The 18,774-nt window shown below is 42.7% G+C and overlaps 2 protein-coding genes across 4 annotated transcripts in view; one reads left to right on the forward strand and one right to left on the reverse strand.

Moving 5' to 3' along the window:
• Positions 1-4,628, reverse strand: part of LOC134556110 (neuroserpin) — a 43,965-nt gene extending 39,337 nt beyond the window's left edge. The window contains exon 1 of the mRNA XM_063408346.1: positions 4,478-4,628. The gene's annotated coding sequence lies outside the window, so the exon portion shown is untranslated. The remainder of the gene's footprint in view (positions 1-4,477) is intronic.
• Positions 4,629-4,631: 3 nt separating this feature from the next.
• PDCD10 (programmed cell death 10) lies at positions 4,632-17,299 on the forward strand. 3 transcript variants are annotated; one of them, XM_063408350.1, is made up of 9 exons: positions 4,792-4,862; positions 5,554-5,628; positions 11,158-11,372; positions 11,964-12,017; positions 13,346-13,463; positions 14,103-14,229; positions 14,517-14,595; positions 14,905-14,987; positions 16,544-17,299. In XM_063408350.1, the coding sequence occupies exons 3-9, from the start codon at positions 11,277-11,279 to the stop codon at positions 16,623-16,625; spliced, it is 639 nt and encodes a 212-aa protein (XP_063264420.1). In that variant the 5' UTR covers positions 4,792-4,862; positions 5,554-5,628; positions 11,158-11,276; the 3' UTR covers positions 16,626-17,299. The 3 variants fall into 3 exon arrangements, with proteins under 3 accessions (XP_063264417.1, XP_063264418.1, XP_063264420.1); XM_063408347.1 differs by lacking the exons at positions 4,792-4,862; positions 5,554-5,628 and adding an exon at positions 4,632-4,727; XM_063408348.1 differs by lacking the exon at positions 5,554-5,628 and having other exon boundaries at positions 4,719-4,862.
• The last annotated feature ends 1,475 nt before the right edge of the window (positions 17,300-18,774 follow it).

An 18,774-nucleotide genomic window follows, 5' to 3' on the forward strand; every position in this document is an offset into this window, starting at 1 on the left:
TTCAGTGAACTCCAATTGCTGTGTGAAGTACACAGTCATTAAATGCTCCAGGAGCTGCTTTAATTTAAACGTGGAAAAAAAACCTCATTGAAAAAGGGCAGTTTTGGTGTACCAATTAAAAAATAATGTCTTAAATCTTCAGACCTTGCTTTCCAACTCCAACTTACATAACTGAGATGTATGGGGAAAACTAGGGCAGCAAACATCACCTCAGACACGGAGCCAGTCCCCAAACCCTGGCACTTTGCTGCTGTGCCAGGGAAGGAGGCAATCTCCAGCGACTGAGTGATGCTGAGGAGTTCCGACAGGCTGTCTTTGGCAAAGTACCCACGCTCTTAACACTACCTTGACATGCCAAGGGCAGTTAAAAAAATCACAGTGAAAAGTAGATGTCCAAGTCCTCCAGCTCACTCCAAACTTCCTAGGAGAATCAAGGAATGGCTCAAACAGTAGCAGATGCAAAATGCAACTGGTGAGCAGCGTTTGGGCATTTTGTCTTACTGCAAAGGGAATTAAAGCCTTTGTTTTCTGTGGTATCTGAGCACAATTCTCAGAACTGCAAGAGCAAAACAAAGCCTTTAGTGTGTCGTGCAGAAAGGTTAAAAAGGAAATGAAAGTTCTCTTTCTGAGATGAGGAAATCCGCCCAAACCTACGGTGCACACAGAAATACGTGTGACAAAAATGGAAGGAAAGAAAAGCAGAGAAACTGCAGCTCTTGCATGGTCTGGGGAGATCATTGCTGGCTAACAAGGGCTTGGCTGGTACATCTGACATCCCCCTGCACATATGGCACAGCTTCAGTTTGGATTGGGACAGAAGAGATCCTTCTAGAAGCAGCAGATTGCCCATCAGGCCCATCACGGGGTTGGAACTGTCAGACTCACACAGCAGAGCAGGAGCAGAGAGCATTATTAAGCAATTATTTCTTTAGCTGTAATGATGAAAGACTTCAGGGCAGAAGTACAGAAAGTATATAAATTTGTGTAGACAAAGACAGCCAGCCTATAGATTGGAAGCTAGCTGGTTAAAACTAAATACAACCACATTGTGTTAACTTTCTTCTTCTAGGCAGTAAATTACTTGTCATTATTGATTCTTCCTGAAAGAAGAGTCTCAAGGTCTGCAAAAATATTTCTCAAGAATTATCATAATATTTAAAAACTGAACCAAACCAAAAATCTTTCACAACACGCGAGGTCAAATCTCATTAACCCAAAAGCCATACACACATTTAACTCATTAGCTTGTATGAATAAGAAATTTCCTCTTTTCCCATCTCACAGCCACAGCTGCTCTGCAATGACTCCAAAAGCTCAAAAAGGACATGGATAACTCACGCAGCTTTTATCCCATTAGCCACGGTCTGCAGTTCTCATAATCATTAGCTTTGAAGTGTATTAAACAAACCAGAACACGACCTTAGAGCTGATGTTTTAATCACACCACATAAGAACAATTCTTTATCACAGATACTTCATTATGGCCACCAAAAGAGAGGCCACTGAGAACTACTCAAGCCACAGGCAGGCAAGGAACTGCTCTCACATTACTTTATAGGCACAGCCCTTCTCCAGCATAACCTTTGCAGTGACTGCACTAAGGTATTTACACCAGAAATAAACACATTCTTAATGGGATCAATACACCCTCCTCATTTTGTACTGCTTTAAATGCCATGTACAGAGCAAAAACAAGTACCAAAAACTTCATTACTCCTGAACGATGGGATTCATCTGCCTTGGAGTAGCCACAGCTTTATGTCCAGGACCACTTTATGAGGAAGTTTACAGAAAATGCATCTTTCTGTCAATTCAATAATTCAAGACACAAAGTATTTCCTTTCCTCCTGCAGGAATACATGGTATGTTATTTCTCCCACCTCTAAGTTCTGCTAATGTTTAGTCATTCAGTTCACATGACCACGCTGGGAAGACACAACCCCAACATTTTTTAAGGGATTCCAAATTAAACTGCTCTGTTTTTTCATACATACAATGTATATATTCATAAAAACACATTTATCACTAATTACAGCTGACAATTACAGACATATTTTCCTACCATCTGCCCATTATACTGTATCAGAGATATGCAAGCATATATAAAATAGAGAAAACCAAACATTAACTTTGAAAACCATGCTTACACACCAATTTTTAACGTTATTTTGAACACACAGCTTAATTCAGATAATGACAACCTAAAAACTGAGTATAGGACAGATGTACCCTATATTAATTCAGCCTGTGCTTTACACAGACAGAATAATGTATTGCCCACACAGAACACAAATTGCTAGAAATTATTTTAAAAGGTATTCAGGCATGCCAGCAATGTGTCTTCACTAATGATGAGCAACCCAAAAAACAAATTTGAAATTTTGAGAAGGAAAACATTAGCTGAAAAAGCCTTTAAAGAGCACAGAGTAGTCAGATCTTGCTGTGAAGAATTCTACCAGCACTAACCCATTTTCACTGCTACATGTTGTGATACGCAAGGTTATAAACTGAGCTAAGCTACACATAAATACAACATTTACACCAACAGAATAAATTTCAAGAGAGTTATTACAACAATAGTGTTCCTAGAACTGTTCACCCCTGAATATGAAAGGAGATCACTGAGACATTCAGGAATAACTTTCATCTACATGTGAGCAAATCATTGTCAATGGCAGATGAGAGACAAACTCAAAGCAAATTTAAAAAGCCCAACTCAAATTGGACTAAAGGATGTGAAAATACAGGATAGACAGTCTCATGAGGTCAAATTTTGGAACTCATGACTGCTTTTAACAGGAAACTTTACACTGCCACAAGCCTTCACATTGTGTTACATCTTAGGCTGCCCTGTGTAATTCTGTAGACAACCCACACCTTAAAAAAACCCCATCAACCATTCCTGCTCCCTCCCTTCCCTTGGCAATTATTCCTCATCACACTCAACCAAGCCAGAGTAATTCTGAAAAATACAATGGATGTAAAATAGCAAAGTGTGAATCTGGTCCAAGCTTCATGGTCCAACCCCAAAAACTCCAATACAGAATCTGGAAAAGTTTCCATCACAAAACTGATGGAAGAGGTAACTTTCTCAAGTGTTCACAGCTCTACAACTGCAGCTTCGTAGCTTTATTTAAAACACATTAATTTCACTGAAGGGATAAAATACCATTAAACGGACATTTGGCTCAATCTATGCAATCTATGCTACAACATTTTGGTAAACACCTCTCTCCTACACAGAAGGGCGTAATTTTCCATTAGACTAAATCACCAGATCACATCAAAAACGAAGGGAAAACTAAAGAATCTGAGCTCTGAGGTGATTAACAGCACAAAACTCATACACATCATGCAGCTCTTAAGCAGCTCTTTAATAGCAGGATGCGTAGAGCATTTGATAAGTGAGAGAGCATCCATCGATCTGATTAAAACAAAACAAGGTGGCGTGGGAAGGAGAAAATTCACACGTGTAATAATGTGTAACAATCCAGGTGCCTTTTTTTTCCTGTTTTTCCCCCAGCCAGGGCCCTTGCTCTCCCGTAAGGAGGAGATGTGACACACACGGACACTGCACATCGTCCCTCTGTCCCCACGGGCATCCAACACTTCCCACCAGCACTGCAAGAAGTTACAGCCAGTGCCTGACAAGTTTAATGCTTTAGCTGCTCGTTCCCACGTTCACATCGCGGAATTCGTGTGCCTTAACACTAGGTAACAGCGATCAGCATCTTTAAAAAGTGAGCCTTAGCAGCGACACACCAGAAATGCCAATTCGAACCTGGAACGGAGTCGATGCTTTAATATTAATGCTAAATTTTAATCACTGAGCTCTTCGTGCAGTGTAATTCGAAACTCCAAACCTCAAAGCTTACTAGGGGCAGAATCACCTCGACAAATAACGCACAAGTTTAGTTCTCTTAATGGCCAGCACTCGGGGCGCACACAGGTCTGCGGCGCGCTGAGGGAGCCGCCAGGACGGGGCTGCCACAGGCGGGCTCAGCCCGACACAGGCGGGCTCTGGAAGCCCAGCTGCGGGCTGGGAACGGCCGGAACGGCCGCAGGGACCCGCGGGCGGGTTCTGGGGCACGGCCCCGCCACACTTTCTTCACCCCAGCACAACTCCGGCCGGAGCGCTCCCGCCGGGGCGCGGGCTGAGGGCTCCGCGGGGCCGGAGAGGGAGCGCGTCCCTGCCCTGGCCGCCCGCAGGAGCCGAGCGAGCACCTGAGGGGATTCCGGGCTTGCCGCCGCTCATCCCGCGGCGGAGAGGCAGCCCTGAGCCCCAACGCCTCCTCTGCCGCCGCAGCGGGCGCAGCCCGTCCCCCCCCCCTCACGGAACGCCGGCGACCCCCGCACGGGCAGCGGCTCCTCCGCACCGCCCCTACCCCGGCACGGAGCTTCGCTCGGTGTAAGGCATAAGCCGGAGCCGCCCGGTTTGTTCGGTCACACAGCCCCGCGAAGGGACGGGCGCACTCACCGGCACTCCCGCCGCCGCCGCCCCGCCCGCTGCCCGGCGGTGCTGCCGCCGCTCCGCGCTCCGCCGCGGCTCTGCCGTGCTGGGCTGTGCTCGGCTCCTGCGAGCCCCGCTCCGCCCGGGCACTGTCCCCGCCCCGGCCCGCCCCGCCGAGCGCGCCCGCCCCCGGCTCCGCTCGGCATTGTGGGGCTTGTGGTCGCGGAGGGCGGACTACGAGCCCCAGGGCCCCGCGCGCGGTTCCGGACAACGCCTGGTGTGTGGTAACACCGCGGATCTTCCTCCTCCTCCTCCTCCTCCTCCTCCTGCTCCTGCTCCTCGCGGGCGCTTCCGGCTCGGCGGCGGCGGCGAAGCCCCTCGGGAGCGGCGGGGGCTCGGCGGGCCGGGGCAGGTGAGGTGCCGAGCCCTGCCCTGCCCGGCGCTCCGCGGGCTGGACGCGGGGCCCGGCGCGCCCCGCGGGGCTGCCAGAGGGGCGGTGGAGCCGCCCCCGGCACCGCGGCCGGGCTGAGGAGGCGGCTGAGGGCGGCCTCGCCGTGCGGGGAAGGTGCGCGGGGTGTCCCTTCGCCTCCCGGCCGGGCGGTGACCTCCTTCCTCCGGCCCCGAGGCACCGCCGAGGGCTTGTCCTTCTCCCCGCCCTTCCCGCGGCCGCGGGGGTTGGGGCCTGGCCCCGCTCCGGGGTTCCGGGCCTGGTGCCGGTTCCCTCGGCCCGGGCCCGGCAGGCGCAGGCCCGGATGTGTTTTATTTTTGTGTGCATTATTTTTAGCTCGTCCTCTCGGAGCGGAGCGCTGTCAGGTGGCTGCGGCGGGCAGGGAGAAAGGGCGCCCGGGCTCCTTCCCCCTTCCTGCGCCAGGGGAGGTGTAGGTTGAACATTAGGGAGAAATTATTCACAGGAGGGGTGATTAGACGTCGGAATGGGCTGCCCTGGGAGGTGGTGCGGTCACCGTTCCTGGAGGTGTTTAAGGACGGGCTGGACGTGGCATTCGGTGCCGTGGTCTGGTTGACAGGGTGGTGTTTGTTCTAGGGGTGCACTCGATGATCTTGGAGGTCCTTTCCAAGCTGATTCTGCGATTCCTTCTCCGCAGGTTTCCCCGGCTGTGCCCCCCTTAGGGACTGGGTGTTCAGGGCTGGGGTGTCCCATTAAGTTGCTCACTGAACTGGTGAGTTGGGTTGGTGTTTTTCCTGTAGCTCGAACATACTGGGTGCCTGAAACCTTGTGCTGTTCCTGTTATCAGAGGAACTGATTCTCCTCTGGTATTTGCTCACACGTTGGAATGTATTTTTGTCCCTTTGGAGCTGTGTCATACCTGTTCATGTTTGATAAATAGTAGCTTCACTTTCACATTCCCAAGGAGGTGAAAAAGAAACAGAAAGGGGTATGTAGCTGTGGTTATTTATTCCAGCATTCACGACCTGTTTCAGTTGTGCTGTGTAACACTTTTGGTGGTGCTGACTGGTGGAACTGGAGCACAGGCTGGAGGTCCCATGGGAGACACAGACTGGGTGTATTAGGACAGATTAAATCACTTCCATTTTGAAGTCCAGTGAAAGAACGTGGACTATTTATAAGTTTGACTTCAGGCTAGGCTTGGTTTTTGTTTTTTAAGTTGATATGGGTCTAAAAATAGACATGTTGGATTTATCACAGGTCTGTGTCATTTCTGAATTAGTCATAGAACTGCTCTTACAGTAATCAAATGCATAAGCAGTTCTGCTTTAGCAGAGTGAATTTCACTGCAGGTGATGTTACATGTGTGTGGAGATGTTTGAAAACTGGATTTCTGTTCTACTGAGAGGCATTTGAAGACACTTCCGAAGCTTCAATGCTGTTTGCTGGTGACATTCCTTTTATTGACTCTTCAGTGAAACTGAATCAGTAGGATATGGAATCTGTTCAGTAGGCTGCTTTTAAGTTGTTATCGTTGCTGATTTTAAAATACAGATTGTTATCCTAATACTTGATCTGTATGCTAATCCCAGTGAATCCACCCAGGCTCAGTTTTAAAAAGAAGGAAAGTAATTTTCTATCTGAAACACAAAGCTTTGAAGCTCTGTATCAAATAATCTAAGTTATACAACGGGAAATAATTGCAATTGATAATTAAAATACAGTGGCAGGTAGAATAACATCTGACAAAAAAAAAAAAAAAAAGTGTGGGTTAGGTTGTTTTTTTTAATTCAAGTGACCATTAATGACAAAAACAGAATTACCAAGACAGGTGTGGGGTGTGTATATAGTTAAAAGAGCATATTCTGCAATTTTTTTTCTTTCATGAACTTTACAACAGCAATAGTAAATTACCTATGCTCTCTCCTCTCATGCACATTGGTCTTACATTTTGATTCAAGCTCTGCCTCTGAATTCAGATGGAGTTTATGCTGTTATTTCCCTTCCCCCATTCTTTCTTTCTGGACTTGAATGACTGGACTTTTTCTGGTAACTGAGGGATCTCAGATCAGGTTAAAGGTGAAACCTCTTCTTGAATCCTCACTGCAAAAAGTGGAGCAGAACCTCCTGGCAGTAAGGGAGCCTTTTCTAGCAGGAATGGAGCTTGATTTTGAAATAACCATTGAAATAATAATATTTGTGATCACTGCCTTGGGCCTTGTTCCTCTGTAGTACTTCTGTAAAAAAGAATATTAATGTCTGAGCACTTACCAGATCTGGGGTAGATGGAGCCTGCAGAAGGGAACAGAGACAACATCAGTGCAGAGGTAGATCTGCTGATGACAGAGCTGAAACCCTGCCAGTTGATACCAAATGATAATGTTGGTTTAAAAAGTTGAAATCATGAGAGCAGAGTCTGCTCTTTGCTTTCAGCACTGCTTCAGAGGAGTGTGTTACACAAACAGCTTTCTTTGGTGGAAGCCTCGCTCGTCTTGAGCCTGGCCTAGCTCACCTTGAGCCTGGCCTAGGAGAGGTGTGGGTTTGGGGAAGATCCTGCTGTGGTTCCTCTTCATGGCTGTGTTCTTGTGAAGCAGCTCTCCAGTCCTGCTGGATTTAAGTGCACAACCAAAAGTCTGTCACTAAATGACACACGTTAGAGAAAGCAAATTGTCACCTTACACACTGGCAATGGTGGTTGTACATGTGGGAAATGTGGTGATTTGTGCTCTTCACCCTTTTTGGCAGGGTTTGGGTTTTCGGGTTTTTTTTCTGCTAAAGTTCAGTTGAATGATTTAAAATGTCATTGGGTGGCTATGGGGGAATAGGTCTGTCAAAGAACCTTTCCAAATCTGTTCTTCATCTAAAATATACCAGCTCTCTCCATGTTTGCTGACTGGCTGGGATCATAATTTAGTGCTGAGGCTTAATAGTTAGAATGTAAGATTTATCCTGACAGGGAAAGCACGCATTCCACATTAGTGCATCTCTTGGAATACAGCCTGATGTGTTTGATGGGTCAGGACTGGGTGGTCAGGGTTGTATTAATTGGTATTTTAGCACAGTTGACAAATGTAGATTCTCTGTAAATTCCCTGTGTCATTCTGGACATTCTCTCCCAGGATTCTCATTGTACACCCATAGATTTGGATCTGTGGGCTCACTGTAACAAAAAGGAAGATCAGTTTATTATTTGGCAGGACCCTGCTGTCTTCTCCTCATCTGCCCCCTCAGACCAATTAACAAGTTTGCCAGCAGAGTAACACCTTTTGTGCCTCTTACAGTTTTCCAGGATTTTCTGAACTCGACCACTGCACTGTGCTGTCCTAATAAATCACCTTCTCATGGAATCTCATTCCACCTTTTCTGAGCATGTAAAAAAAGCCAGATGACAGATGAAACTGGGGTAAACTCCTCTCAGAGAAAAGGCTCTTTTGAGCATGGAGGAACTGAAGTTAAGCTGTTACAAGACACTGTCATGAAGTCTGGCAGCTGTGCAGAGCTGCTTTTGATCACATCCTAAAAGAGATGCTGAAAGCTCCTCCTTGCTGTGTGATAATGTGCATTATTAAACTTTGGCTTGAGTCACGCCGTTTTGAAGGTTATGGACTTTACTGAGAGGTGATCTAAATAGAACAGAAACTTCAGTTTCCATGAGGATTTGGTCCCTAATCAGGATTGAGGCTTTCTTCGAGGGTATTTGGATGTGCTTTAGTGCAGCTGTGACACTGACTTTCAGTAACACAATGAACACTTGAGTTTTTGTGAAGATAATTGTTCTTTCTGTTTAACACTAGCAAAGACTGAAGGGAATAAGTTACATCCAAAAGATGTGAAGTTGATTCCTACCTGAAAAGATAAATATTTTGAGAATTTTAACAGTCAGGTACTTCATGACACTGTGATGCTTCCCAGTGTATCTCCTGGAAAACAGGAAGATTTCTGAATAATGAACAAACAGTGTGATAAATGGAATATATTTCTTTTCATACCTTGGCAACAAAAGCATTTGCTGTTCTTAAATATTTCTTGTGTGCATGTATATATAAACCCACCTCTTCAGTTGCAAAATTGGTATCCTTTGTGTTAATATAAATCCAAGTGTTGTATTTTTTTTTAAGAGTGTCAGTGTCTGGAAAAGAAGTAATAGATAATGTATAATTGTTTTTATATGAGGGTTTTAACTGTAGCATGGATTAGTAACAATAGCTTATGGTTCTTCAGGAGAAAATGAGTTCTTCATGGTAGCTCACAGTGTAATAGGTTTTCATCATCATAAAAATCCATCATTTCACTTAGTATTTCCTTTTGTGTGTGTGTGGATACTGCTAACCCATAAAAACAAAGTAATTATATCTAATGGCAATTTTGTCCTTTTTTGCCCTTCTTCCTGCGATAAAAATCTTTTGGGTAGAGTAGAACAATGTTCAGTGACCTGATTTAACTATTTAATAAACTTACTCTGAGAATACAGATAAAAACTTGCTATAAATTAATGTGTGAATGCAGGTGCTTGTCAGATGTGAGTGGATATTTACTGAACTTCCAGAAAGGAGGAATTGAACAGCAAAACAAACAGATCCATCCAGCAGGGAATACACATGGATAATAAATGGGACAGCTTGTACCTGCAGTAGGGAGTGAAAACTTGTTCAGACAAGTTCCCTCCCCCCATGTGAGCAGACCTTGCATGAATTTATGTAACTGAAACGAGTTCTTGGGAAAACACTCAACTTTTTGGGCAGTGATGAATATTCACTTGGATTCTTCCATGTTCTTGACAGCTCTAACATGCCAGGGGTGGGTGACAAGGTTGTGAGACCCCTGATTATTGCAGTTCCAGCCACGTGGATGGATTTCCTCCATCCAGACCCATTTCTAAAGTCTCAGGAATCCTTTTCTGGGGCTGGAGGAATCAGCTCATCTCTGGCACTTTGAGACTGGAACAGCAAGAGAAACAAAGTGAGGTTTTGCAATAAGCCGTCCATGTTAGAAGAGTTGTATAAAGTTTTTACTGTAGTCATGTTTTAATTTTTCTTCAACTTTTACTGTTCACAAGCTCAGCTGAGAGATGCACAATATTTGTAGTCATCCAGTTTCCTCTCTGTGCTGACTAATCAGGAACAATTCTCACTTGTATAATTATGGCTAAACAATTATGTATCTGCTCTGGACAAAAAATACCTGTTCTTCTGTTTAAACAGCCTGAAGATCTTTAGCCGGTGCAGAGCATAATGAGGAATATGGCTTGAAATGTCTTGGCATGTTCTGAACCTGTTCCTGCTCTCAGAAGTGATATTGATTGCTGGAGTAGTTTCTGCTGTTTCTGATCATCTCACTCTTTTCACTTCTTACTAAAATGTCAGTAAATTACACAGACATGCAAATGCCTGGTGTCTGGAGCTTGCTAGGAGGAAAAATCCCTCCTCTAGTGCATTAAATACTCCAAGCAAATCTAAAAATTCAAACCCTTAATACCTTTCTTTTTATCTTTATTTCTGACTTAGACTTCAGGTCTTTAAACTCAAATATGTCATATAAAATATTTTAAAAGAATCTGATGAACAGAAAATACAGCAGGATGGAACAAGAGGTTTTTATCAACTGTAAGGTGACCTTTTCTCTTTTCCACATAATTTCTGGATGTGAGCAGTGATCCTTCCACGTTGGGTACGATGAGCTGGGCTGGGTGGAGAACTTCCAAAACAGAGGTTCAGTTACTGGAACAATAATTTTCCATTGAGTTAACATAGCTGGTGACACACCCTGAGTGGAAACATGACTTCAGCTTATATAAAACCAAAGATGTAGTGTTCACATTCAGATGGGTGGAAAGTAGGCACTGATCTCCAGCAGAATCACAAAAATATGGAGTATTTCTAGGTGATTTTAATAGTCACAGTGCAGCTGGATGAGGTTTGGGGTTGCAGCATGTAGTGCTTTCCAAGCTTTTTCTGGATGGGAATTGTCAGGAACCTTATGCTGCTGCCTGTGAGTGGTGGCAAGGTTTTTGTAAATATCACATAAAATCCCTGCTTTCAGGAGAATTGATTCCATAGGACCATGAAGGGAAAAACACTTGTGGCAGCACCTTTTCCTTAAAATATTCACTTAATGGATTTCAGTTAGGGTTTTGAAGTTACACCACGTGGTCATTCCACATTTACTTGACTCCTGTAATAAGAAATCCCTGGTTTCTAGGCAGTAAAACTCACGTTGATTTGTATTTTGTCATTTTTAGCACCTGTCCCTCACGAGCATTTGTAACTGTGTGTTTGCTTTCTCTTTTCTCACACACCCTAAGGACAAGAGATTTTCCAAGTTCTTCAAGTATTCTTGCACAACGAGGAAAAGGAGGAGACATTTCAGTGAATGAGGAGTTTTTTGCTTCTATAGTGTTTTCCTTGAGAAGTGGCTCTTTGAATGAGGATGACAATGGAAGAGATGAAGAATGAAGCAGAGACCACTTCTATGGTTTCCATGCCTCTCTATGCTGTTATGTACCCTGTCTTTAATGAGGTGAGCTCCAGTTTACCTTGGAATGCAATAATCCCCTTTATTTTGGGAAATGTGGCCACAGTAACATTGTTCATCTTGTGAAAGCTCTAACACATCTCTCTCTGCATTGTCTCACCCTTCTTGCCATGACTACTTTTGTGCTCATCAAAGTTTGCTGGTTGTCCTGGTCCTGAGCTTTTCTCTTACCTTTAACAGAGGATTTTCACAAAAAATGCCAGCTCTGGTATTCTCTGGCAGGAAATAGCACACAGTCCAACCTGTGCACAGCTTGATGCTTAATTTTACTGCTAATGGTTGTAATTTAATAGGATATTTGTTTTTCTCTGAGTATCAGAGACTGCCAAGATGTTCTCACAGTTTTCTGTTGGACTTTTGCTGTGGAATACATCCAGTGATTTTTGTTTTCATTTTGGGGGGAACTGTTTCCTTTGGGATTAACTTTATAGCATCTCTGAAGTGAGACCAGCAATTTGAAACCTTCTGTCAATCCCCTTTCCATTCTGCTTTATAGGGCAAGGTGTGATTACTTGATTTGTTTTGTTGTTTGATAACAACAGAATGCTAATAATTAATTCTAAACTTTTATTGCAGCTAGAAAGAGTAAATCTGTCTGCAGCTCAGACACTGAGAGCAGCTTTTATTAAGGTGAGAAGTAACTCGCACTGAGCAATGGTTGTTTCAAAAGTAAGCTGTGTATGATGAAGCTAAAAGGTTAACTCTCTTGTTTCCTTGTCTTTTTATCTAAGAATTCATCCTTGATCCAGTAGTCTAAAAATAAAGTGGACAATTGCATGAACTGGAAGTTTGAGATGTCTGCAGATGTCATGAGTAGAAATCTGAATGAGCAATTCCAAACAGACTCTTCTCTTGTCCATCTAGAACAAAATCTTAAATGAGGGAGCAGTCAGTGAATAAATAATAAACTTAGTCTAAAACTCTCAAGATTTGTAGAATAGGTGCTCATGAGCAATAGGCACGCAGCAGACTTTGAAATTGGTTTGCAAAGTGAGTGGTAATGGGATTTTTTTGTGGATGAAGTTCAGTGTTTATGTAGAAATTCAGAAGTAAATGGAAAAAAGGATTCTTCTGACTTTTCCATTGTATTCGTAAAGAGTGAAAATACAGCTATTCCTTTACACTGCTTTATTGAAGTGGTGATCTTTTGAAATATTGAAACAAAATAATGGCAGGCACGACATATCTGAGCTGTGCAACTCTGGGATACTTCCCTGTTCCTGCACTTAAATCTAAATATATCTTGATGCTCTGAAGCCTCAAACTGAGCTCCTCCAAGTGTGGGTTGGTTTTGTGTGTTTTCACAATTGGTGGTAAGGAGCTAAGCTGGATGCAAACAATGTTAAACTGAGATGGTGGTAGAAGTGCCAGCTAAAAAAAGTGGCTAAAAAACCCAGCCAGGCTCATTTTTCTTCCACACTGAGCAGTTTTTGGGTAGCAGCACAGGTGATGTGAACAGCTCCAGTGTTAATCCAGCTCTGTACTCAGAGATGTCATCAATCAAAAGCTGCTTTTTTTCTGAAAGAGCAATTCCCAGGTGATGTCTGAGCATATGATGTGATTCATGAGAGGCACATTTATAAATGTCATGGGGAAGGTGGGGGAGTAGCACCTGTGTTGGAGTGAATTAAATTCCAGGGGATACAATACCTTTGTCTCAAAGCTTGGTGTTTATGAAAATATAACAGGATAGAGACATCTATTAAAACCCTTCTTACTCAAATTAAAATGAGTGCAAAGGCTTACTGGAAAAGTTACTTATACAAAATCAGTGATGTAGGCCAAGAAAAATGAGTTTTGTAGTGGAAAAATGTTTTTAATGTAAGTCGCTGGTCTAAAGCCAGTAGAATTTCAGAGTTCCTAGCAAACTCCTGCAGTATATGAAGCAATTTACATCTTTGTGCTTGCAATGTCCAGGTCTTGAATATTTAAGAATATAAAATTTCTCTGCCATACAGGCTGAAAAAGAAAATCCAGGTCTTACACAGGACATCATCATGAAAATTCTGGAGAAGAAAAGTGTGGATGTGAATTTCACAGAGTCTCTCCTGCGTATGGCAGCTGATGATGTAGAAGGTAATAAATCCTATGTTGAATAACTGTATTTTTAATTACACTGTTAACTAGGAACATGCAATTCTCTATTTCTCTTTTTTTCCAGAAGAGATTATTTGTTTCTTATTAGAAATTTTTCAGCATGGTAGAAAAAAATTTGTATTTTTGAATACCACTACTGGAGAAATTAAATCTCCCTGAAAACCATCCTTGACTAATAAGAGAAGGAAAGAAAGAAAATTAATGTTTAGAACTATGTTTTTATGGCTGCATAATTCACCTTTTGCAATGCTAACAACCAGGAAAAGGCAAATATGGAGTATAACATCCTCTTTTTTTCTTCCCTGCTTCAAATTAAAAGCAGCAGTTACACTGTCACAGAAGGAGAATATACTGTAGGCTTTAAGTTATTTTAATACTGAATTTGATGACTTTAATGTCTCAAATAAAGTAAGATGGGCTCTTTTTGCACCATGCAGCAATAAAGGGGATTGTTGCACTGTCCTGATTCACACTGGGGTTGTTCACTGCAGTTCTCTGCTCATGGCTGCTCACCTTCAGCTTCACCCTGGCAATCCTGCTGCATTTTGTGTGTTTTTAGCTGTCAGTACAGACCTGAGGACAAACTAATGGTGGTTTTAAATATGTTCTTTTTGCCAGAGTATATGATTGAAAGACCTGAACCCGAATTCCAAGATCTTAATGAAAAGGCACGAGCACTTAAACAGATTCTTAGTAAGATTCCAGATGAGATCAATGACAGAGTGAGGTTTCTTCAGACAATCAAGTAAGTACAATATGATGGATTTTGCTGCAGATGGAGAGGTCAAACCTCTTGTGTTTAGGCCTGAATGTTGAAATTCCCATTGCAAGAGAGGCTGATCCCACTTGGAAATGATGAGGATGTTCCTTGACCAAACTTGAATTCCCAGGACGCTGCTGTGGCTCTCTGCATCCTGTCTGACACTTCCCCTGTGGAGACTGCCCTAGAAATACCTGGTAGAAAGGGATTAAATTCCAGAATTTCATGGGATCTCCTAGGGATACTCAAATTCTCTTTTTCTCACCCAACAGGGACATTGCAAGTGCAATAAAGGAGCTTCTTGACACAGTAAATAATGTCTTCAAGAAATACCAGTACCAGAACCGGCGGGTACGTGCACCAGCTCTTCATCCAATATTTCTAACAGCAAAAGAAGAGGCATCCTTTGGATCAAAGGATGAATAGGAGAGCTTAGCTGGGCAATGACACCATGCTTTAACAACAAAATGGTTGTAGGATAGGTCTCGGGAGTTTTAGAGAAAAAAATGATTTCTCTTTGTTTCTTCTAAGGAAAAAAAAAGCCCAAATTTTTATTCCTGTAACATTCATTAATTTTCTGATCAGTTTAACCTCAGGGTTCTCACTGTACCCAGAAATGTGTGAACTAAGACTCTGCTCCTGGTGTTTTTGTTTTTGTAGGCACTTGAGCACCAAAAGAAAGAGTTTGTAAAATACTCCAAAAGTTTCAGTGATACTCTGAAAACCTATTTTAAAGATGGAAAGTAAGTATGCTTTTGTCCTTTTGGTTTTGTCCTATTGTTTTGATGATTTACATAATGAAAGGCTTTGTTGACTAACAGGAAAACAGGACAAGCTTTGAGGTGTAAGCTGCCTCTTTTAGGAGTTGCTTAATTATTTCCTTACCTATGTCCTCTCATTACCATGGCTGCATTAAAATGCTGTTTCTTTTGAAATGCCTTTGAGGGAAGGGAAATTTGTTAAATACACCACCATGCAACACCCCTGTGCAGTGTTAGCTTTGAATTTGAATATAAGTTAAATTTCCTGGCCCTGTGTGGGTTTTCTCAGTGCATATACAAGGACAAAGAAATTACGGATTTTTTTTATTGAGAAAAGTAATTTACCTATTTGAACTATCATTTGCAAATACGAAACATCTATTCAGGGTTCTCTTTGATTTGCATTTTTATTGGCCTTTCTTTATAGACCCTCACAGTATCTGCAATGATTCAGCTGAATCTTTTCCTAGGTGAATTTTAGCCTTCAGACTGAGGCTTTTTCCAGGTCTTCACCTTGTGTTTTGAAGTCACTGTTCCTGTATAATTCACTGTAGTGATTCTTTTGGAAGATGAGTGGATCCCCCTCAGATCCAAAGCGTTCTGTTTTAAAGATGGAACCAACTTTGATGTCAGCTCTTGTTGAGCTTGGCAAAGGCTGAGAGCACCCAAGAGATGATGCATTTCTAAAGGAGAGAAAAGCCTTGAGACCAGCTGGGAGTACAACCCTGCTCCCATCAAAGCATTCTTGTTTTTCCTCTCCTTTTCTTGTAATTTGTGCTAAATTTGATACCACAATGAGAAGTTCAGGCTTTGGTAGCTCTGATTCCTGGACAGAAGTACTGTGTGTTGTGGCTTTAAGCATGTTAATATTAGATCTGCAGTAGTGTAAGAAATTCCACCAGGCCTGTATTTGCTATCCTTGGGAAATCAGGAGCAATTTCAGTCTGAGCTGCACTCTGAGTGAGATCCCTGCTCCCCAGAAGGCAGCAGCACTGAACACCAGCCCTGCCCAGACCTCATTACTGAGCTGAAAAATTCCATGACCCCACACCTTTCTTAGCAAAAGGTAACTAAAATAGTGTGCTGCTGTCACGTGTGTGCACATTCAGTATTCCTGGAGGGAAGAGTTGCCAGTTCTGGGATTCCTGAGGGATGAGGAGCTCAGCTTTGGAAAGGTGTTGAACAATCACAGAGGCTGGTAAAAAATACACAGAAAATGGCTGTGACCTTAAAGATCATCTGGCTCCAAGCCCCAGTCATCTGCTCCACGTTTTTCCCTTGGTTATCTGAATCCCAGAAAGGATTGAGATGTCAGTGATGATAGAGAGCCAAATTCTTTTTCAATTCCTGCCAAATCAACAGAGCCTTTCTGGGATTAGCTATGCAGATGAGGCTGGCTGCCTGCCAGCAGGGAGCTGCAGGTAGGTCAGCACGGGGTGGAACATCCCAGTTCTCCAAGCCTTGATGCCAATAATTTCAGTTTTCTCCAATGCCACGTTTCTGGAAGTGTCTGAAGCAATGTTCTTCTTTTTCCACAGGGCAATAAATGTGTTCATAAGTGCCAACCGACTAATTCATCAAACCAACTTGATACTGCAGACCTTCAAAACTGTGGCCTGAAAACTGTATATGTGGAGAGTTGTACTTTTCAATGGTGGATAGGGTACCTTTATATGTAAATTTTAAAGTTTTGACTGTATAAATTATCAGTCCCTCTCGAGGGGCCTAATGCGGGATTTTGAATGGGATTATTGCCATCTTACACCATATTTTTGTAAAACATTGTAGCTTAATCATAATCTCACAAGAAAGATTTTGCATCACTTTTTGCTATTATCATTCTCTTCAGAATTACAAGCCAAAAGAATTTACGCCTTAATGTGTCATTATGTAACATTCCTTACGAGAAGTGTAAATATTTGGTGTTCTGTTCTGACATTTTAACTTGAAAGCGGAAAACTACAAGATTATGTATTTAACAATATTGGTGGCAAATATTCAATAAATAGTTTACATCTGTTAGACTGTCTTTTTGTATGTGAACAAAAGTGCATAACTCATCTTTCTAGAACTGCAGAACATTCATTCAATAGGAAAAAATAATTAAAATTATTTGGGTGCTTAAAGCTACCGGGAGTTCAAATCAGTGTAAAATGAGGTGTTTTCCTTAAAATGAGATTTTGGCTGTTACCTAGACCAGAATATCAGCATAATTATATTAAAATGTCTTTGAGAGAGTAATAAATAAACCCAGAAGTGAGATGTGCTTTTTTTTTTTTTTTTTTTTTTTTTTTTTTTTTTTTTTTTTTTTGATAGAAACTAGATCTCACTTCTTTCTTAGTCTTCTGTCAGTGGTGAGTTAACAGGTTTTTTTTACTCCTAGGCTATTCCAAGGTTTGGAGCACAGGTTTATTTGAAATATATGCAGCAAAGATTGAATTTAAACTATTCAGATAAGTGGGTTTGAATTTGTCCCCTTTGGGAGGGAGGAGGATTGGAGCTAGAACTCTTCCAGGTAGCACTAGTGATATCTCTACTATGCATGCCATAAGGCAACTTTGTTTTTTCAGGGAATTGAAATCATGTGAGACCTCGACTGACAAACCTTGGCTGTGTAGGTGGTTAAGAGCTGCTGCTGGACAGGTGGAAGTTTCCTCTTTGAGATTTCCTGGTGATGTTTCACAAGTTCTGACAAATCCCTTGGAAGTGCACCTCGAGCTGATTTGGAAACAGAATAAACCCTCTGGAAGTTTGCAAAATTAACAGATTCCTAGGAAGTTTAGGGAAGAATGTGAAGCAGCTGCTGAGGCTGCACAGGCAGGAGGAGCACTCGGGGCTGAAAGAGCACAATTGGTACAGAACTCTTGTTTGGCTCTGAGGGTGAAGGAAAGGTCCCTGCAGGTTGTCTGGCACACTGGCCTGGTGCTGTACTGCCCAGCTGGGGCACGTGCCTTATCCCAGGTCCAACTGCTGGGTCCTTGCATCTGCTCATCTGAAAGGATCAAAAAGGGGGAGTGCAAACTGCAGCCCCCCAAATAGCACTGGATGTTCTGCTGTCTATCTGTGCATGGAATTGTTTCCTCGATGAGAGCACTGACTGTAGTGAAATAGAACAATGTGAAGGAGAGTGTTGTGGAAAACTGAGTTCTTTGGGAATGTATGTTGTGCAATTTTTTTGGTTACACATAGAGCTATAAGCAGGACGTGGTCCTTAGAGCTTGCTGGTCAGCCTGTTCTCTGTTTGACAGTGGTGTCTCGTGTCCTTAGCAAAGGGAGGCAGAATCAATTTATAGTTCAAACTTTCTGCTATTTCTTAAAGCTTGGCCTGCTGGACTGTCATTTTTTTGGCAAGTGGTAGAAGAACAGCAATGTTAGAGCTGATGAAATTAGGGTAATGTTTAATTTGCATCTTTGCATTCTGTAAGTAAAAGGGTTGAGTAATCTCCTTGTGGATGATGCTCACTTAAGTCATAGCTCCAAAGGGCTTCTTGGAGATCCATGAGTCAGGGAGAAGGAAGGGAAAGGCCCCTTGGAGTTTGGGATACTTCATCTGTCTTGGGAAGTGTTTGGTACTGGAGAGGCTGCAGCAGTGGCTGTAGAGAGAGAGAAACACAAAAGATTGGGTTAATTTTATGAATTGGACCTGATTCCTGTAATATTCTGAGATTCCTCTATTTTCTTGGATTGAGCAGGGCAGTAATTAATGCTGGCAATCATTAGTTGAATGAGACCATGTTTATGTCTATGGCTGGTAAAAAATACACATAAA

The sequence above is a fragment of the Prinia subflava genome, chromosome 11 (genome assembly GCF_021018805.1).
Source record: "Prinia subflava isolate CZ2003 ecotype Zambia chromosome 11, Cam_Psub_1.2, whole genome shotgun sequence".
Classification (NCBI taxonomy): Eukaryota; Metazoa; Chordata; class Aves; order Passeriformes; family Cisticolidae; genus Prinia; species Prinia subflava.

Excerpts from the sequence above, each read along its gene's own strand:
- PDCD10 (XM_063408347.1), top strand. The coding sequence starts at position 11,277 with ATGAGGATGACAATGGAAGAGATGAAGAATGAAGCAGAGACCACTTCT. Across the intron at positions 12,018-13,345 it reads TGAGAGCAGCTTTTATTAAG|GCTGAAAAAGAAAATCCAGG; the intron begins GTGAGAAGTAAC and ends TCTGCCATACAG. Across the intron at positions 13,464-14,102 it reads GGCAGCTGATGATGTAGAAG|AGTATATGATTGAAAGACCT; the intron begins GTAATAAATCCT and ends TCTTTTTGCCAG.